We start from the raw sequence: 21,745 nt of genomic DNA on the forward strand, positions 1-21,745 counted from the left end.
AAGAGCCGCGCCAAAATGGCCGACCCAAAGCCATCTGGGTCGGCGCCGAAGGTGAAGGCATCCGACGCGGCGGCGTCGGCACCGAAAGGGGTCGCGGACCCGAAGACGGCTTCTAAAAAGCGTCACGCCGACAGTGCGCCAGGCCATGGGGCGTCGGCGCCGAAGAAGAGGCTTACCGCCGAACAAGCTCTCGAAGACGAAGAGTCGCTCGAGTCGTTTCAGCCCTCGGCATCCCTTACAAAGAGGGTGGGAGAATCCTTACTGCGGATCCAGCAGGCTGTGGTTCCCAGCCAGGACCCTGTAGTGCCTAGGCCCACGACGAAGCCTGCCAAGGAACAAACGCCCATTCGTTTTACCCTTCCTCCCAAGTCGGCGCCGAAGGCCTTCGCGCCTAAGCAGAGCGGACACTCTCGGGAAATATTGACGCCGAAGGCTGCCTTGGTGGTGTCAAAGCTTCGGCTCCAGCCGCTCGCGGTGGAGGAACGTCGTGAGGTGCACATCGACGCCAACACCGGAAAATTGTCGCTCCTCAAACGGAAGATTACATCGGAGCCGGCCTTGGAACCTTTTAAGATTCCACTCAAGAGCAAAAAGTACTCTGCGGACTCTTCGGCTCTGATGGAACCACTGTCTCCACAAGCCCTGGAACACTCGCCGGCCCATTCCCCCGTGCCTGATGTCGACGAGTAAGAGGCCGAGTACACCTATCCTGCGTACTCGGATCCGGACGAGGAGCAGGTGCCCTGGACAGCAGGAGACGACACAAACGACCCGCAGTCGGGGCAGGACACTCAACTTTTCGCCGCAAAGACGTCCCCGACAGAGGACTCGGCGGCATTCAATGCATTAATAGAGAGAGCTGCGGCGAACCATGACGTCGAGCTGCACTCAGACCCAGTGGATGCAGACTTTTTGGTCGACACCTTCTCGGTAGCCGAAAAGCAAGTCAAGACACTACCAATGCTTAAAGGGGTGCTGAAGCATGCACAGGAGGTGTTCAAGGAGCCCACCCGGGCGCGGGTGGTCAATCCTCGCATCGACAGGAAGTATAAAGCGGCGCCCACGGATCCCACTTATATTAAGGGACACTTGCCATTGGACTCCCTGGTGGTTTCCAACGCTCGAAAAAGGGCAAATTCGCAAACAACTGGTGACGCTCCTCCCCCTGACAAAGAATCCAAAATCTTTGAGGCATCAGGCAAACGCATTGCTGCACAGGCAGCAAACATCTGGAGGATCTCTAACACTCAAGCCCTGCTCGCACGTTATGATAGGGCCCATTATGACACATTAGAGGCCATCCTTCAACACTTGCCTGACCAATATAAAGAGGCGGGGGAGATGCTCATTCAGGAGGGTAAACTCATTACGAATGCGTCCATCAAATGTGCCCTAGATGTGGCAGACACTGCCTCCAGGGCTATCAATACAAGTGTTTTACTTAGACGTCATGCCTGGCTTCGAATTTCAGGGTTCAAACCCGACATACAGACCACAATATTGGGGCAAACAGTGAATCCTGACCATCTGTTCGGCCCAGAGGTGGATGCCTCCCTAGAAAAAATGAAAAAGGATACTGAAACTGCCAAATCTATGGGAGCTTTACAAAGCCAGCAGTTTCGGGGTGGTTCTTTTCGCCGCTCCAATTCAAGAGGCACCTCAAGGGGACAGGCATCCCAATCCACACAATACTACAAGGGTAACTCCCAGTCCTCATATAACAACAACAAGGGCAGGGGTGGCTACAGAGGCAACAATATCAAAGGCAGGGGACGTGGAAACAATGCATCCAGGTCCACCACCACCAACAAGCAGTGACGTCTTGTCACTTCCCCCCGATCACACGACACCTGTCGGGGGGAGACTCCAGCAGTTCCTGCCGGCGTGGAGATCCATCACCACGGACAGGTGGGTGAGGTCTCTTATCCAGTACGGGTACTGTCTAGAACTTACGTCCATTCCACCGGACATACCGCCAAGAAGCCGTGCTATGTCCGACGAGCACTTGACCTTGTTGCAGCAAGAAGTTCTGGTCATGCTGCAAAAAGGGGCAATAGAGCTCGTTCCATTGCAAGAACGGGGAACGGGGGTTTACTCCCTGTATTTTCTGATCCCCAAAAAGGACGGATCACTCAGGCCGATCCTGGACCTCAGGCCCCTGAACTGGTACATCAACTCGGAGCACTTCCATATGCTCACATTGCAGCAGGTGCTTCCCCTGCTTCAACAGGGGGACTTCCTAGCAACGCTGGATCTGAAGGATGCCTATTTTCATATTCCCCTGCATCCTTCCCACAGAAGGTATCTCAGATTCAAGATTTTAGACCAGCATTACCAGTTCAGAGTCCTGCCGTTCGGGGTCACCACGGCACCGAGAGTGTTTACAAAATGCCTAGCGACTGTGGCGGCGCATCTCCGTCGCCAGCACGTCCATGTCTTTCCATACCTAGACGATTGGCTTATTCAGGCAAAGACGGAACAGCAGTGCGTAGACCACGTGTCACGCACCATTCACCTCCTGCACGATCTGGGATTCTCTCTGAACTACCCAAAGTCCCATCTCCAGCCCGCCCACGTGCGACAGTATCTGGGCGCGACAATCAACACTCTGGCAGCCACTGCGCAGCCAAATTCAGTGAGAATCGCCAGTATCCAGGCGCTGATCCAACGATTCAGACCCCAACACTCGCTTCCAGCGAGGGTGTTCATGCAGTTGATAGGCATGATGGCCTCCTGCATCTCCATTGTCCCGCACGCGAGACTACATATGCGTCCGCTTCAGGAGTGCCTTGCACGTCAGTGGACTCAGGCTCATGGGCAACTGACAGACCTAGTGTTGGTGAGCGGTCGGGCGTACAACTCTCTGCATTGGTGGAATCCACAAAACCTTTGCAAGGGCCGACCATTCCAAGAGCCTGTCCCACAGATCATCCTGACGACGGACGCCTCTCTCCAGGGATGGGGAGCGCATGTACTCCACTACACTGTGCAGGGACTATGGACACTTCAGCAAAGGAAGATGCACATCAATGTGTTGGAACTGATGGCAATCTTCATGGCCCTAAAGGCGTTCAAAGTACATCTGTGCAACAAGGTCGTGTTGATCCGGACGGACAACATGACGGCCATGTACTACATCCAGAAGCAGGGAGGTACACACTCTCCACAGCTGTCTCATCTGGCTCAGAGCATGTGGAAGTGGGCCATTCAGAGGAACATCTTCCTCATGGCAGAGCATCTCCCGGGCAAGGACAATCAAATGGCAGATCTGCTCAGCAGGCACAGCCATCAGATGCACGAGTGGGAGATACATCCATCAGTACTCCAACCGTACTTCCAAAGGTGGGGTCATCCAGAGATAGACCTGTTCGCCACAAAGGAGAACGCAAAATGCCAAAGCTTCGCCGCCAGATTCCCACACCCCCAATCACAGGGCAATGCGATGTGGATGAACTGGTCAGGCAGATTTGCGTACGCTTTTCCCCCAGCACCTCTGATACCGCTGGTGGCACGCAAGCTCAGGCAACACTCGATGACGCTCATCCTGGTTGCTCCAACGTGGGCTCGCCAACCATGGTACACCACGTTTCTGGAACTCTCCGTGGTACCGCATCAGAGGCTTCATCTCACTCCCAGCCTTCTGACGCAGAGCCATGGCGACATTCAGCACCCAGATCCGCAACAGCTCAACCTGGCGATCTGGCTCCTGAAGTCCTAGAGTTTGGCTACCTCAATCTTCCTCCCGATTGCATGGACATCATTCGGGAGGCAAGGAAGCCCACTACTAGAGCTTGTTATGCGGCTAAATGGAAGAGGTTTGTCATCTACTGTGTTAACCACGACATTGACCCGCTAGATGCTTCCATTCAGAACATCATCTGTTACCTTTTTCATCTGTTACCTTTTTCACCTGTATCGATGTAATCTAGCGTACTCTTCCATCCGCATTCACCTGTCTGCTATGGCAGCATACCTCCAGAATAGGCAGCACCTGTCACTCTTTAAGGTCCCTGCTATCAAGGCCTTTCTGGAAGGACTCAAAAGGGTCATTCCACCAAGGACCCCACCAGCTCCAGAATGGAACCTCAATGTGGTTCTTACAAGGCTGATGGGTCCTCCCTTTGAGCCACTGCACTCTTGTGAGCTCCAGTTTTTGACTTGGAAGGTGGCGTTCTTAGTAGCAATTACGTCGCTGCGGAGGGTGAGCGAGCTGCAGGCGCTCACCATCCAAGAACCTTTCTTCCAAATACATGCTAACAAGGTGGTGCTCCGCACTAACCCAAAATTCTTACCCAAAGTAGTCTCACAGTTCCACATGAACCAAACAATTGAATTGCCAGTGTTTTTCCAAAACCCAGAGACGCTGGCGGAGCGTATGCTCCACACTCTTGATGTGAAAAGGGCCTTGATGTACTATGTGGACAGGACAAAAGATTTCCGCAAAACCAAACAACTCTTTGTTGCTTTTGCCACACATCATAAGGGAAATGCGATCTCCAAAGCGGGGATTGCTAGATGGATAGTAAAGTGCATTCAGATCTGTTACGCTAAAGCTAAGCGCACTCTCACTATCCCACCAAGGGCCCACTCCACTAGGAAGCTGGGGGCCTCTATGGCCTTCCTAGGTAACATTCCCTTAGAAGACATCTGTAGAGCAGCCACATGGTCTACCACACATACCTTCACTAAGCACTACTGTGTAGACGTGCATTCCAGACAGCAGGCAGCTGTTGGTCAGGCTGTTCTAAAAACGCTTTTTCAAACTGCTGCAGCTGGCACGGGCGGCCGCCGTTAATGGAGGGACTGCTATGTATTCTATGCACAGATATGAATTCAGCAGCCCACATGCCTCGAACTGCAAATGCTACTTACCAGTATGCATCTGTTCTTGGCATGTAGGGCTGCTGACATTCATATCGCCCACCCTCCTCCCCGGCGCCTGTAGCAGCTGCAGTATTTATTCATATACACATATGCTCATAGCATGGTCATCACTCACTTTCTTCACTCCATCTCTGCCAATGGCTAAAAACAATCTGGGGATGGAGGCGATGCCCATGCGCACTGTAGTCCAGGGGAGGAGCCACCTATCTCGTGATACTTCGAAGACTCTTCCAGGACAACAATGTGCAATCATCCGGACCCAACACTAGGTGGCGGACTATGCACAGATATGAATGTCAGCAGCCCTACATGCCAAGAACAGATGCATACTGGTAAGTAGCATTTGCATTCCATATAGGCAGGGTGATCTTCACACCTGTAGGAGAAGATGACACACAAAGAATAAAGTAAACAATAAAATACAGCAATTGCAATTCTCTGCTTCATTTATACAATACTGAGACAGATCCACTCATCTGTCCTGTATGAGGTAGTGGCCTCACCTCACCTGGTAACCTCTCGGATATGAAGAGACCCCGCCCTGCAAGAAAATTATTTTCCTTCAGTCAGAGACCCCCAATTGCATTGCTGGGATGATTTTAGTCATTCCCCCAGTATTTGCACGTCTTCTTGAGACTATCAGAATATAAATCAACCTCTGGACCTTCAAGCCCAGCCCTACGGATATAGTGACCCACTTAGATGTACACATTGCGCTGTTACTGTTTCCTGCGCTAGTTTTGTGCCATTAATTCAGGTTAAAAAGACCAAACCAAGCATTTGGTAGCCGCCTTCCACATGTGTACTGCATGTCCAGTTGGGCCAGTCAGCTTCAATGACAGCACATAGAGGGCCCCATCAAAGTTACCTCCTGGGAGGAACCATCTGTCAATCTGGAAGGCCAGGTCGCCCTTCGGCCTATACATACGTTGATTAATCATGTCAGGATGTCCGGTGCCCCCATCAAACCACCCCAATGTGAGCTTGTGCGTCGCGATACGAGGTGGCTTCCCATCCCACAGCAGGTCCCTTATGATGCAATCAATTTCTTTAAAGTACGAGGGTGCGACAGGGTCCAGAGTATTGTGCAGAGCATATAAGAACCTTGGAAGGGACATCATTTTGAACAGGGCCGCCTGCCCCAAGAGAGACAATGAAAGAGATTTCCAATGTAGGACGTCAGCTTTAAGACACACGAGAGGCGGCAGGAGATTGCGATCATAGAATCTGGACGGTTCCTTAGAGACCCAGATCCCCAGGTATTTGAAGCCATCAGTAGCTTCTACCAGTTGATATTCCCGAGGGAGTGACGGTCTCTTACTATAGAGGACATATAGCACTGACTTGGTCCAGTTTATAGAATAGCCAGCGTATCTATCACATACATGGAATATGTCCAGGACCACATTGAGTGATGCAGCCGGGGATGCCAGATGGAGCAAAATGTCGTCCGCACATAGCGATATGCGGTCTTCCCATTCAGAAGTCCATTTGAGGCCTCTTATGGCGGGGTCATTGCGGACCCACATTGCCAGAGGCTCGAGGGCCAGGGCGAAGAGAAGCAGGGACAAGGGGCATCCCTGCCTGGTGCACGTGCTGAGCATGAGAACAGGAGATTTCCGGTAGTTAACCACTACTTGTGTGAGCAGCTGTTGGTGGAGAAGCCAAACCCAACTCATAAACTCTGGCCCACAGCCCAATTTGTGAAGGACAGCAAACAAATAGGGCCACTCAATGGTGTCAAAAGCTGAAGCAGCATCAAGGGAGACCACACTGGCGTCTTCTCCGATTGTATCAGCATGGCACAGTACTCCGTGGAGCCTACGCAAGTTAAGGGAAGTGTTTCTTGCGGGCATGAACCTAGATTGGTCCGGATGGACCAAGCGGGTGATGACCCTGAGCAGGCGAGAGGTAAGGACCGTTGCCAGAATTTTAGCTTTGCAACGGAGCAACAAGATGGGTCTGTAGGAGGAACATTTATAACTCTGCTTTTCCATTTTGTGAATGACTATGATATTAGCAAGACTCTGATCCTCGGGCAGGATTCGCCCCCTCTTACTTTCACGAAACATTTTGGTGAGATAAGGTGCTGTCTTGCCCGCAGTGAGTTTAAACAATTCAATGGGCAAGCCATTAGGGCCCGATGCCTTCCGACGGCGTAGGTCGTCAATTGCTTTTTCGACCTCTGTAATTGTGATGTCTAGGTCAAAATTAGAACGCTCCTCATCAGTGAGCGAAGGCAATGAAATATCCCGCAAAAGTGAGGAAGCCTCCTCCTCCGTGTGCGGTGTTTAACAAGTATAGAGTGACAGATACTATTGACCGAATGCATCCGCTATGTCCTGAGGGGCAGTGAGGCGGGAGTGGGAGTCTGTCTCTATCTCAACCACAACGAGATGGGACTGATCTCTACGGTCCAGTCTAGCGAACAGTTTGCCAGCCTTATCACCGACGTCATAGATTCTTCTGAGTGTGACCCTATAGTGCTACTTTGCACTCTCAGTTGCCAAGTCGGTATTTTCCTTGACTTTAATACGCAATTTCTGCCGCTCATCCACTGAGTCATGTAACCAAAGGGTTTCCTCTAAGTGTAGGATTTCACCCTCCAAGCGAGTCATATCTGCACACTTCTCCTTTCGCTGTCCCAAGATCTGGGCTTCAGCCACTTCCGTATGACAGCCTTATACGCATCCCAGAGCGTCGCTGACGAATCGACCGTCCCGTCGTTCTCTTGGAAGTAAAAGTCTGACTCACTTAAGATCTTATCTCTGATTTGGGGAGTCATAAGATACCAAGGGTTGATCGGGGCTGTACGGCCAACCGTGGGCTCCTCCACCTCCAGGCGATATAGGATAGGTGAGTGGTCAGAGATTCCCCTGGCCAAGTTCTGTATTTCCTTCACACTGTAAATTTGGTGTGTGAGCATCAAAACATAATCTATGCGGGACATACTGCGGTGTGCAGCAGAGTAGAAAGTATATTGCTACTCGGCCGGGTGTAGTCTCCTCCAGACATCCACTAGGCCCATTGCCTCAAGAAAGCTGTAACCCCGCATGCGGGAGGGCTGCGAGGCCCTCTGGGGCCAACAGTCAAGGGACTCCGAGATGATGGAATTGAAATCTCCCCGATCAACACTCTGCCATCCGGCAAGGCTAGGAGGAGATCCCCAAGGTCTGCAAAGGCATGGGTATGCAATCCCGTTGGCACATAGACAGACAGTAGATTAAGTATGCGCCCCTCCCAGGTCCCGGAGTCAGCAACAAAACTACCCAGGTCGTCGGTGCAGCCACGGTCAATTGTCATGGGGAATGATTTTTGGACCATAATGCTCACTCCCCAGAAGCCAAGACCAAAAGCCAAGTGTGCCACCAGGTGGAAACCCCATTGCGACATGGCCCTACAAGTGTTTCTAAGCAGGTGCATCTCTTGTAAGAGGACTACATCGGGGAAGTGTCTTTTTAGAAATTGGAGCACTATACCCCGCTTCATCTCGTCTCCCAGCCCGTTGATATTCCACAACAGCAGCTTGAACCCCTGTCTAGTTGCCGTGCCCATCGTGCCCTGTTGCGTGTTCATTCAGTTACAGGGGGTAGCTTCCCAAGAATGCCCCAAGGGGGGGGGGACACATTTGTAGACCACTTTCCCTTCATGATCAGCAATACCAAAAGCATGTAACCAGTGATTGCCTTTCCTTGAAGCAAGTCCTATTCGTCATACCTGAAAAACACAGAACAATGCAAACTAAAACATTCCCACCCCCACCCCAACCCCTCGCAATAAAAAAACCTCTGGACAAAGCACTGAATGAGGTACATGTAGAAATGCCGCAAATAGGATGTCCACCCTCCCAACTCACAAATGAGACACAACAAACAAACTAACCCCCACCCCCCACAAGCCACACTCCCCCTCTCTGCTACCCTGCTGCATAGGCTTAAAACTACCCATATCCCCAACTAGCAGAGAGTCTGTCGCCCCAAAAACAGTTAACTTAGATAGGGGCTGCCTAGCGTCACCTACACATGGCTCCGTGAGGCCCCATACCAGCCCAAGACCAGGGGAGAGTTGTTGTAGTGTAGCAGGCAGTCGACAGAATCAATCCCCTAAAAAAGTTCTGACGCCCTCCAACCTTCCCCAACACTATACATTACATCTGTTAGCAAGGAGTCCCATAGCCCGTCTGTGAGTTTGAGAGTGCTGGGCTCAACGATCTGAAGCTCGGGGAACGTCGGTCACAAATGTCCGGTCCTTCTTGTCCATTTGAAGAACCTAGGGAGCGCTCAAGAGTGTCTCTCCAGCCCCCCACCATGCTTGAACTGTCTTTCTGTGGTCGCGCCTCGTCCAGCCAAGCCTCCACAGCGGATAGTTGTAAAGAACAAAGCCTTCCCATTCGTGATGATCTTAAGCTTAGCCGTAAAGAACATTATATATTTGATACCCCTTTCTCTAAGGGCTCTCTTCACCCCGTCGAAGGTGCATCGCTCCTTTTGTACCTTTAGGCCTTTAGGGTGAAGTCTGGAAAGAACCGCACCATTTGTATTCTCATATACAAGGTCCCCATGCCGTCGGGTAGCCTATAGGATGGCAAACTGATCCCTATAATTAAGGATCCTGGCAATTATTGTTCTGAGGGTGCCCCAGCTTTTGGCAGAGGGACCTGCGCCCTATGAGCCCTCTCCACCATGAAGAGGGTGGACAGTCTCTGGGGCTTGAAGTGATTCAGTATTAAGTCCTCAAGGAAGAGATCCACGCTAGGGCCTTCTGCCCCTTCCGGGACCCCCACCACGTGGATATTATTCAGACGGGCCTGCCCTTCCTGATCCTCCAGCTTCAGGGCCACCTGGCGGTGCTGCTGAACCAACTGTTGGACCTTCTCAAGGCCACTCGCGGTGGATTGGAGCTCCGTAATACACGTTTCCGTTACTGTGGCTTGTTGCGAAGTTTTATTCATGTCGACCCTGAGGAGATTAATTTCAATAGACACCTGAATGTCGGACATAATTGAGCTAAGGGATGGCTCCCAAGTGTCTTACCCTCCTCCGAGGGTGGTTGCCTCAGGACAGCATATTTTTCCAGTTTGTTCGCTTGCACCAGTGGAGCCCCTTTCGGTTTCATTATGGAGCAGTCCGAGACCCAAAAGGAGAACTCGCTAGGCTTCCAAGAACGCCCGACTCCCACCACCACTTCAGGATGGTGGGTGCCACTTGCGCAGGCTACCTCAAGGAGCCCCGCTGGAGGCAGGGTCGTCGCAGTCTCCACACGCCCAACAAGACTACCAACTCCACCAATTGAGAAGTGATTGCTGGGGCACGAATCCAGGTGCACAATGTGGATAAGCACTCGAATGGGTCTTGCGCAACCACAGTGTCAGAGAACATTCCATCCGGTGCACACAGGATATAGGGGTCCCAAACTCCACACTACTGCACGCTCACTCATGAGGGGCAGCGCCCTACCGAGCCAATTGGGCCCCAGCATAGGGAAGGATCACAGAACAGTAATAGGGCACACCAAAGCAGAGAGTTCCCACGGCCGGACTTAAGTGAGGAGGCCTCTGACTTGTGCTTCACAATCTCAAAGGCACAGTACTCTGCAGGGGGTCGCTCTCCCACTGCCAGAGACCCCTGCAACATCGCCAATTATAACTGAGACTCGGAGGGTGCCACTCACTTCCCAGGACACCCTCCGCCTCTGGTCACACGCTGCCTGGGCCCATAAAGTCAGAGGGGGAGGTTCCCAGGCTCCCCTGTCTTCTGCAGCAGTTAGGGGGCAGTCAACCGTCCTTCACCAGTTCAACCCTCGCCGCAATATGAGACTGCCCAGAGCCCCCGGCTGGAATCAAGGCCTCGGGCGGGTGCAGCCGCTCGCCACCAATGCTCCACCGCAACACCCGGGCCTCACAGGACGAACTCGCGGAGGCAAGTGGAGTTCCCCCAACACCTCCACAGCAACGGGGGCCACCCCTCACTCACCTTCCTACTTCGCTGGAGGTTTGCCCTTCTCGCTGGGGATTCCATCCACCCCTGCTGTACGGGTACTCCCGAGCTGCTACCCCCACCGATGTCACAGCCAGTCCGCAGACACCGCCTGGCTCCCAAAACCATACCCGGCGGGTACGGCAGCAATGCTTTCATATAACAGGGCACGGCTCTGGCGCCCACAGGAATCATGCGGCGGCTGCACCACCTCTTGGAAATTATAGCTGCGTGCTCTCGGAGACCACCCACATGCTCCGGAGGTCTCTGGATAAGTCCGCTCCCGAGCTCCAACTTCGCTTTGCTCCGCAGCTTTAGGGCCCAGCACTACGTGGATAGGCGCGTTCAGTAGCGCTATTCTTCACGCAGGTGTACAGACTAAACTTGCACGACAATCACTGCCGAAATGCATGATATTCCGGGCTATTATCCCGGCCTCTGCAGAGCTCTGTTCTTACACGGCCTTCTTGGCTGACGCCAAGCCACGCCCGATTAGTTCATTTTCAATACTGTAACTGCTTGATCCACACGTGAAACTTAATATAAGTTCCACACAGCTATTTTAAGGACGTACACTTATCATTCACATCATTCATGTAACAAACATTGACAAGGCAATATATTATTGTTTTTGGATAGCATATAGAGAATATGTTTTTATTAAAAGTTTCACTAAAAGGCAAGGCAGGTATAGCAGAAGCAGCAGGGCAAGCTTTTTTAACAAAAAAGCTAATTGACTTATGGAAGTGTGAGTGGCTGTGTGTCTGTGTGGGAGTGTGACAGAGTACAAAGGTACAAAAGAGTGCAAGAGATATAGTGAGAATGTGTTTGTGAGAGAAAGTGTGTGAGAGAATGTGCTTGTGTCATTGCATATGTGTTATGCGTGCACAAATGATACTAATCTGGATGTTATTTTTGCCTTATGGACAGTGGCGCTAACCGCATATGAATGTGAGGTGTTACCTATGGCAAACTGCAGGCCCTGACATGCTTCTATGAAGACCCCATCATTGGCTGTGGGGACTCAAGCTGTCTAACTGAGAAACCAACACAGGTTTTGGCTAACGCGCAGCAAGGCCACGCCAACATGGAAATTAACTAAGTGAAACGCCAATGCTGGCAGCATTGGCGTTTCACTTTATTAATGTCTAACTGAGAAATCCGCTAACCCAGTCATACCCAGTGGCAGAGACACAGAACACCACCACCACACCTGGCGGAAGGCCATGACATGATGCACGTAACTCTTAGCATAGTAGGTAGCATAATGCTGACTCTTGTATACCAGAGGAAATGTTTACAGGTACCCATGACTGTGGTTGAATTATCCATGGTAAATTTCTGGTACTTTCCTATTGAATGTACTTCTTGGCATAAGGGGCTCAATTAAATGCTAGCAAAACTGAAGTTTTGATAGCTGGTAAGAATGCTAGTCTGTGGGGTGAACATTGGTGGCCGAGGGCATTAGGTAAGACTACTGAACCTAAGGTGGAGGTGAGGAACTTAGGGGTGTGGATGGACTCTTCCCTTAGTTTTCAGTTTCACACAAAAAAAAGTTTCCAATACTTGTTTTGGTTTATTACGGGGGCTCAGACCTCTCTTAAAGTTCTTTGAGCCCGCAACACGTCAGCTGATTGTCCAGTCAATGATTTTGTCTCGACTGGACTATGCTAGCTCCCTGTTTTTAGGGGCTAATCAAGCCGAGATTGCTCTATTACAACGTACTCAAAATATGGCAGCCCAAATTTTGTTAGGGCTTCCTCAGTGCAGCTCTATCTCCAAGAGTATTTGGAAACTTCACTGATTGCCTATGGCGGAGCGTATTAAGTTTAAAACTTTGTGTCTTTCATTTAAGATACTAAAATTTGCTTCGCCCAGCCTGCTTTGCAACATGTTGACCCCCTATGTTCCATCTCGTGCGTTGCGCTTTTTTGGGCAGCATTTAGTTACTGTCCACCGCGTAAAGCGCTGCAGAGCTGGGGGGCGCTCCTTCCGCTATCTAGCGGCAAAATTTGGAACTCCCTGCCACTTGAGATCCGAGTCATGGACCTGATTGCTTCAGGAGAGCAATCAAAACCTATATTTTTCCACCACTATAGCTCTGTCATTGGCTCGTATCTGAATTCCCTGTTTTTGGGCTTTTGGGATAGGTCTGTGTGAATGAAAGCGCCGGGACGCCCCTTTGCTGGGGCAGCTGAGCGCTATGTAAGTTCCTATAACATAACATAACATAACCCATGAAAAAAGGAAGACCTTGATATAGTGGAAGTTATTTCTGTCTTAAGACATTTGAAAAAAATCAGATCTGCTCATAGGAAAAGCAAGGCTTTCCTGGTGCACCATGAAAGTACTACAATATTTCATGAATGTCCTATAAGGGTCTGCAGTATTTTAGAATTTGATCTAAAAAACATTTCTCAGGGAGAAGTCTACTCTCCCTTAAATCATCTACAAGAAATCTGTTAAATAGTTTTGCATGCTGGAATTTGGGGGATGTATTACACCCCACCACTTACTTAGATCTTTTTCCTCATATAATGGTTATGAGGTTCACTCTGACTCCATTTCTGGAAATGCTTGTCCAGCCCCATTGCTGAGAGCAGGGCTGGATTTAGGGCGGCGCAAGGGGTGCAGCCGCACCTGCTGTTGACTTTGGTGGGGGGGCGCTTTGTTTAAAAATATTTTTGGGTTTAAAAGCACATGAACTTCCTTTTGCATAAGGCAGTTTTCCGGCAACAATAAGAATTTCAACATAACTCTTGTGATTAATCTTCCTTCTAGTGAGAGTTTATATTTTGTCTTGTGGAAGGTTTGGCTCATCGTAAGGTAGCTTGGAGGGTTAATGTGCCTGCTGCAAAAAACATGTACCATGCAGAGCAGATCAGTATGAATGAACTATGAGTAGTACTATATAGAATATACATTATTTTTCCACATTTGGTCTAATTACTTTGTGAATGTAAATAACAATAAAGTATACTTGCAAACTGTTACTACATGCCTGCCTTTCCCAATATTTCCCTTCATTATGCAGTCGTATTCGGTCAACGGGTGTACGGTCTCACACAATATGTCATTTATATAGGGTCACTGGAAAGTCCGCAAGGTTTTCCCTTTCCCCCCTGGAAATGTAGTGCCTCATACGTCCCTGCCTACATATCCTCTTAGTTGTATCTTTTGTCATTCATACTTTCGTCCTTCGTCTCGGTTTTCAATATGTTCGTCTTCCTCCGAATCTCTTTTACTCCTTTCTCTCTCTTAGTCTGCCTTAGAATCTGAAGAAACATATTTCGTGGTGTCCAAAACGGAGGGGGACTGGCCAACATCTTAGAAATACTGGCACAAGATAAGCAGAGCTGCTGGCCAGCTAATTGTAATGATTTAGTGCCATTGAGTGTTCTCTCTCTTGCCACCTCTTTGCCTTTATATCTGTAAGCTGTTTATTTTAGTAAATTGTACTGATACAAAAGGAAGGAGGCAACAGTGCACATTTCCATCACACAGAAACTCAAAAGTATTATCTCTCAGATGTTCTCTCTGTCCTACATGAAGGGCAGCCACCCCTTTCCACCCATTTGTTTGCTGTAGGGCCATTCACATTTCGTTTCTCCAAATTACAACATCATAGCAGGGTCAAAGAATCAGCTGATTTAGCTAGTAATTCCTTTTTTTTTAAGAGAGGGCATTCAACTGGAGCACAATATAGTCATGCCAAACATATAGAAATCCTATGGTCTAGCCATGTAGAAAAATAATTTTTGAAATGGTAACACTCCTCCATGAAATTTGAAGAATGTATTGGGTAGTCATAGATTCCTTAACTGGTGCTAATTGGAATATCCAAAGGCGGATCCCTTTATAGGTTTCCTTTGGGAGGAGAATCCCTATGATGAAGCATTTCACCTTTGGTGAGTGAGGGATTACGTCCTATAAAGGGATCCGCCTTTTGATATTTCTATGAGCACCAATAAATGGATCTATGACTGCTCAATACATTCTTCAAATGTCATGGAGGATACTATTTCATAATTATTTTTCTACATGGCTAGACCCTAGGATTTCTATATGTTTGGCATTAGTTATTTGGGGATATAATCCTTAGTGGTCTTTAAAACTTTCCCTTAAACCCTCATTTTTGAACTGCATTGTTTAGCACAATATAGTCACCCACACAGTAGTCCCCTTCACTGCAGGATGTTCTGGGCAGGGACGTGGCAGGCCCACAGACACTGGTATGGTGCTTCCTCTTCTTCTTGCAGTACACTGCGTCCAGTGTGTACAGCGCTTGTGTGCCCAGACTTTATTTGCTGGGCTTCTAGCGTACACAGATAGCCGCCCTTGTGGGTGGATCCAAGCACACACACATGTTGCCATGTTTGGGTCTTGCAGTGCTGCCTAAAATTTGCCTCTTTTGTGTATCTGAAGCGGTGAGAAACGTCTTTTTCCAGCCTTCAAACATTACATTGCTAAAGTTATCAATGTGTGTATCTCAAATGTTTGGTCATTGTAGAGTGTATTTAATAATGGAGTATATGTTACGACTTTTTATCTACTTATGATTAGTGTAAGTTCTAATATTTAGTTATTATAATTTTGTATGTGCAGAAGATTTTCTTAATGGTGATTCCACTTGATATACATTTAATGGATCGTGTTCCGTTCAAATAATTTACACTTAGATTCTATTAACATTGCTCACGTACGTCTTCTGTTTACACCCAACTGCTTACTTTATTTAGATTTTATGCCGAGCGTGGTTTAAATTGTCTTTGTTCAGCGTGTCCTCTGAAATGTTACACGCGAGGCTTTGAATATCAAATATATTTACATGTTCTCAATATTTTCCAGGGTAATGGATATTTTAAAGAAGGGAAATATGAAGCAGCGATAGAATGTTACAGCCGAGGCATAGCAGCAGATGGCACCAATGCACTTCTTCCGGCCAACAGAGCGATGGCTTATTTAAAGGTTCAAAAGTAAGTGCAATACTGTACTCTGCATTTACCATGCCATCCTTGTTATACAATGGAATTGAACGTTTCTGCGTCGAAAAAGGCGACAGTGTAAAATGTACACTTGATTGTTTTTTTGCTAACTTTTTTTAAACCTATTTCAACAACTACATATTGACGTTGTCTTCACGAATATAAATACCTTACAAACTACTTTAATTGCATATGTGAAAGGGAAGCTCCTTTTCCAAATCATGCGGACCTCAAATGTTAAATTGAGAGATGTACTGACGGTTCCACATTGTAGGACAGCTTGGAATATTTATTTTATGTGTGGCCTTTTTTGTGTGGCTCTCATACTACTTCACTGCAACGTAAGAACACTTTTGTAAAGAGGTGGAGGAGGGAGAGGAATTAGAGAAATATGTCTCCAATTAGGTAGCACTCTTCGGGAAAGGCCAGACTCTATGGCCCTCAGCCTGGTGATCATCAGAACGTGGTCTCACAAAATCCCTTCCAACCAAGTCAGGTAGCTGAGAATCTGGGTCAAAAACAAGCTATCGATGATCAGCCAAACCAACTCAATGACCTCCTCCAGATTTCCTCAATATCCTCATAGAAATCGTACTCCGTACACCCACCGAACAATCACCCTAACAACTCCTCACCAGCAGGCTAGACTACGGAATTGCAGTATACCTCAGACTAACCGCCCAAATCACAAAGTGGCTCCAGACGATTCAGAATACAGCATAGTCTCGGCTGTCCTCTATGCACCCACATCTCTCCTTACCACAGATTTCCACTAGTTTCCCATACACAAACGTGCACAGTCAAATTACTGTCACACAAAAGCTACCTCACCAGACACCTACACTAAGCAAACTTCCTGCGTTACTCTATGTTCAGCATCCGAAGAGCTGACGGCCCCTCATTCTCGTGCCTGGCTCCTAAAGCCTGGAACCTACTCCCCCTTCAAATTAAGGCCACCAGCTCGGTCCCAGAATTCAGGAAGAAACTCAAAACTTGGCTCTACACACAGGACCATGACAGGGCAGCAAGTTGCACCCATTCTCGTCCGTGCCAGGATACCCTCCTGGGTGAGATGCTTGCTTTACAAGTACAAGGGACATAACATAACATGTTTATCACTAGATGTCAGTGGCGTTGGAAATAAAACAAGTCTTCATTTGAATTTCATTCTGCGATCTGGACACGAAGGAAGAGTGGAAATCTAGACAGCAGTTGTTTGTGTGAAAGGCCCACATTAAGCACTTTAATTTGAAACAAATGTGCATTTGTTGATGTTTCTATACCTATTCGACTCACCAAGTACTGGCTTCTGAGTCCGTGTTGCTTCATGGTATCATTCTACATTTCTTCTTAATAAACCAATTGTAAGAAATGTAGTTATTAGTTGAGCGGTCTTAGAGCCCGCTCAAGTAATAAACACAATCCTTGTCGGGTGAACCGCAAAAATCACTACATAAACCTGTGCTTAACCCTCTGGTAGCTTGGCACAAAAGCAGTTAGGCTCAACTTAAAGGCAATGTGTAAAATATTTAGGTAGAGTAATATAGAACATTTTTATTTATTAAAATGATACCAAACAGATAGAAATCCAATCAGTAGAACCAGAGATTGAATTTTTTAAGTTTCAGGCGAGAATAGCTCCAAAAAGCACAATGCGCCAATCTCCGTTGCCTGGTCTCACTGAAAACCAGGTTAATGTCACAAGTTCAAGCTGACCGCAGTGGACTGCAAATAGGATACATGGACCAGGTTCGTTCCAGTGAGTTTACATTCTCATAGTCCAAGTAAGGTGCTTCAGCTGGAGCGTCACATTAGCAGGGGCTGGGAGAAGATCATTGCCAGCATGAGGAAGCAGGTGGTGCTGGAACTTTGCATTGGCTTATGCAGCAGTTGTTGCTGATGTGAGTAGCTGGCTGACAGCCGTGAAAGGACCCAAACTTCTATATTTTCACCTCTGTTTTGTAGTAGGAGGAGGAGTAGTGGTAGTAGAAGTTGTAGAATAACTTTATTTCTGTTACAGATGAATAACCATAAAAGTACATAAATATATCACATTTGTAGCATGTCGACAAATAAAACTATTGCAAATCACAGCACTGTAATGATAATTTAAAAAGAATCAAAATACGTTCAATTATTAGGTAAACGGGGTCTAAATAAACAATACGTAATTTTTTCTACAAAACAAAGGCAAATAAAAATGTAAGTTCTCAAATTCTTGTTATGGTTTTGTAAAATACTTAACCATTTGAAGATCTGACTAAAGTGTCCTGTGCCATAACCAATTCTTGCAGTAAGTCGCAATACATCCCGCAATTTTAAAAATTACCTTGATCAACAGTTATAAAACATATATGAACGAATAAAGAGAATCCTGCTTGGATGCTGTGTTAATTTGGGATTAAGAACTATTGGGAATAAAAAAAAACAAATGTTGGTTTCCTGCTCCACATCAATTAATATATCAATCTGTTAGGTACTAATGGAGCAATTTGCCGTTAAGTATCAGGCCCAATTTGAGTATCGTGATAATACAAACACTGTTTGTTCATGTGTCGCAGATCTGAGATTGTGTTACGACACAGCACAGGTATTTAATCCCAGAAGGCGGAATAATGGAATACTCTAATTTGAGAGAGATAAACAGTACTTTTGGCAAAACAAATAGAAAGTATCCTCTGTTTCCTCAACTGAAGGGCAGAAAGGACACTCCTCTGCTAACCCATTAGCCCCTTTATATTTCGTATTCAATGAATTAAAAGGGAGGGTACCAATTCTAAAACAAAAGTATAATATTTTTGTGTTTGGGAGGGTTCATATTCCGGATGGCACTTTTGGGCTGGGAACCTGTCTATCACAGCCTCCGGTCATACACCCCACTAAGTTTCATTTACTGTATACCTCCAGCAGGATGATCGCACTCAGATGCCAGCCAGGAGTCCAGGGTCCAAGTTCACAGAGGCTGGACACAATCACCCCACCGCCCAGGTGCAACACAATCCTGGTTTTAGTCCTCCTCTTCCTCCGCCTGGTAATTCAATTAGCTCTGACTTTGGGTAGAATCCATGGCCCTCTGTTTAAGGTTAAGATATTTATTTAGGTGCAAAATAAATTACCCCAGCTGCATGGAGCAGGTCCTTGGTCCATTTTGTCTCCAAAGTGCCTGAAAAATGTTCATAACATTCCATTGGAACTAAATGCAGTGACTTAATCGACATTAAACATATTTCCTCTCTTTAAAAGGAACTAGATACATAATAAACATTACATTTATCTAATGACATTTACGTTTAAACATGGAAATTGAAGGAAAATATAAAAGGCACACTATAACTATGATTTAACATAAGAAATAGACAAGAAGAATAAGCACTGCAAACACATATTCCACTTACAACGAAATCTTAAAATGTCTTGGGTAAACCCACACTTTTACCTTTCCAGGTTGTGCACTTGCATATCAGCAAGCATGGAATTCGAATAAGAGGTTCTCAAGTAGAACTTATATTTGTAAAAAAAGGTGAGAGAGTATCCTGGCGCTGAGCAGGTGTTTGCCTAGCCGAGCCTTGAGCAGCTGGTTATTTGAAGTCAGGTCTTCAACCTCTTGCAAAGCTCAAGAAGCGAGGATGAGGCACTTCTATTTAGTGCCAGGATGCCCCATGTGTTAGGAGCGATGTACGAGAACGCTTGGCCTCGTATCCATTTCTGCGTGTATGTTCCATGTGTGCGAGTAGGAATCTGGCAGAGTAGATGTCCTTGTGAGGTTGTTGAAAGGAGATGCATTTGTTCAGGTAGCTGCGGCCTATGTCCTGACTCATCGTGAGTGAGTAGTGTAAACTGAGCTCATTTGTTTATCAGGAGCCAGAGGTACTCCCTGAGGTATGGTATAATGTGTGTTCTGCGCCGGAGTTTGAGGATGAGTCTGGCCACAGAGAGAGGTCCTAACCTTCCCCGACCTGCAGCAGTGAGTGCGGTGTTTCCCTACCTAAACAACAGTTCCATCAAGGGTTGATCATCTGCAGGTACAAACCAAGTGATGTATTTCATCTTCTGACCTGCTAAACAAGCAGGGGTTGACTATACAGGGAAAAGTTAATTCGAGCATCACTGCAATAAGTCCTTTTCCTAGGGCCTCACATTTGCACGCTCACCCTGAAAGCTTATCCATCTCAGACGGCTTTCATGTCACAGGTACAAGACCATATTAGAAATGATGTCCTCTTGCATTTCTCGTATCAGTCAATGGCATCTCCAAATGCATCTTCTCCAAGAGTAATTCCTAGAGGTTAACTTCAATGGCGACAAGTTACAGGACGTTGGAGCAGCAGTCTTTCTTTGACTCCCAAATAAAAACAAGCACTGGTGTGGTGGACCTGATCAGGACTTATAGTTGCAAGGTCCTCAATACCACCTGACAGCATATGCATTCCTCCACCGCTGGGGAGCGCACACACTATGTCTTTCTACTAGTGGCCTTTGGTAGACTAATGAGAGACATCTTCACTTTTGCGTTTTGGAGTTTAGGGCATGGAGTTTGGCACTGAAAGCCTCTGTAACGTGGAATCCCAACCACCATCTACTTATTGAAACATACAACATGACAACCTTTTATTATATAGGGAAACCTGGAACAATATTTTCGAGTTTGTCTCGGGAAGCTAAATGACTTTAGTACTGGATTATCTTTCACAACTTTTGTAGCTGACAGTTGAGTATCTCCCAGGCCTAAAAAATGCAGTGGTGGCTGTCTTTAATAGGCACATTTCGACCTGGCACGAGTGGCAGTTGGGCATGAATCCACTGCAGCTAATCTTCAAAAGGTGGAGGCACCTCATCTTGACTTTACGCTACCCCAGACAGTGCCAAATGGCCCCTGTATACGAGCAAGTGGTGGTGTCCAAAGATTCAAGGAAAAGGTCTTTTGATTCCCTGCATACACATTTCCTCTAGACCGTCTCAATCTGTGAGTCTTGGAAAACTAAAGAGAGAGTTATGCAAGTAAATAGCCCTCGCCAGGCAGTTTTGAAACCTAGACCTGTGGGACCAGTCAATGGATGGCCCAGTTTAATTCAAGTTGGATCCTTGCCTCTTAACCAAAGATTACGGCCACGATCAACACATCACTCCCCCTGATTATACTATCTGCCAATAGAAATATTTAAATGGATGCAAAAAATTCTGCAACATCCAAAATCTACTTTTTTGAAGTAGAAAAGTGTATCTTGATGGTAATTTCTTAACGGCTTCTTCTGTATCTTTCCACTAATAGACAAACAGTCATTGTGAGGGCACCCATGAAACATCCATTCATGCCCATTCACATATCGGCTCTGCCAATGTCATGGAAAATGGCTACTTTGCTGGCCATCACATGCACTGGGAGTGTGGCAGAGATACAAGTAAGCCTCAGTATCTCAAGTTTGAAAATGTAGTTATACTGACAATTAACCCCTGTTTCATGCTCCAACTACTATAATCTTTTCAGTTGATCCAGGAAATCAACCTTCCAGCTTTCTTTCAGCAACTAGCCACTCCAAGGGAGAGAGCTTTACACTTTTTGGATTTGAAACCATGGCTAAAATTGTGCTTTGACGGGACAAAGATTTAGAAAATCATATCAGCTCTTTGCATCATCTTTTTGCAATACGAAGTCCGTCAGACATCTCCGAAGGAGCGTTCATGCTCACTTCATCAGAGGCAAGGAGCCATTGCTGCACTGTTTTCTTGTGTTCTGTTTTCTGACATCTTTAAATCTTCCACCATCAAATTAAAATAATTATAGAGGGGCCCGCTTTCCCAATGGGACAGAGCACCGTATCAGACTGTGAAGTCAAACATATATTTCCCTTTCGATACACATACAAAACCATCCACGCCTTTTGCACTCTGATTACGTCTCCA

At 47.2% G+C, this 21,745-nt stretch overlaps 1 protein-coding gene across 11 annotated transcripts in view; it reads left to right on the top strand.

The window, feature by feature from the left end:
• RPAP3 (RNA polymerase II associated protein 3) overlaps window positions 1–21,745 on the top strand; it is a 385,109-nt gene that overhangs the window by 214,530 nt on the left and 148,834 nt on the right. For all 11 annotated transcript variants that reach the window (XM_086919117.1, XM_086919121.1, XM_086919116.1 and 8 more), the window contains one exon: window positions 15,708–15,835. In XM_086919117.1, the coding sequence (XP_086775243.1) occupies window positions 15,708–15,835 (128 nt within the window). The remainder of the gene's footprint in view (window positions 1–15,707; window positions 15,836–21,745) is intronic.

This window comes from Lissotriton vulgaris, chromosome 1_1, assembly GCF_964263255.1.
Source record: "Lissotriton vulgaris chromosome 1_1, aLisVul1.2, whole genome shotgun sequence".
NCBI lineage: Eukaryota > Metazoa > Chordata > Amphibia > Caudata > Salamandridae > Lissotriton > Lissotriton vulgaris.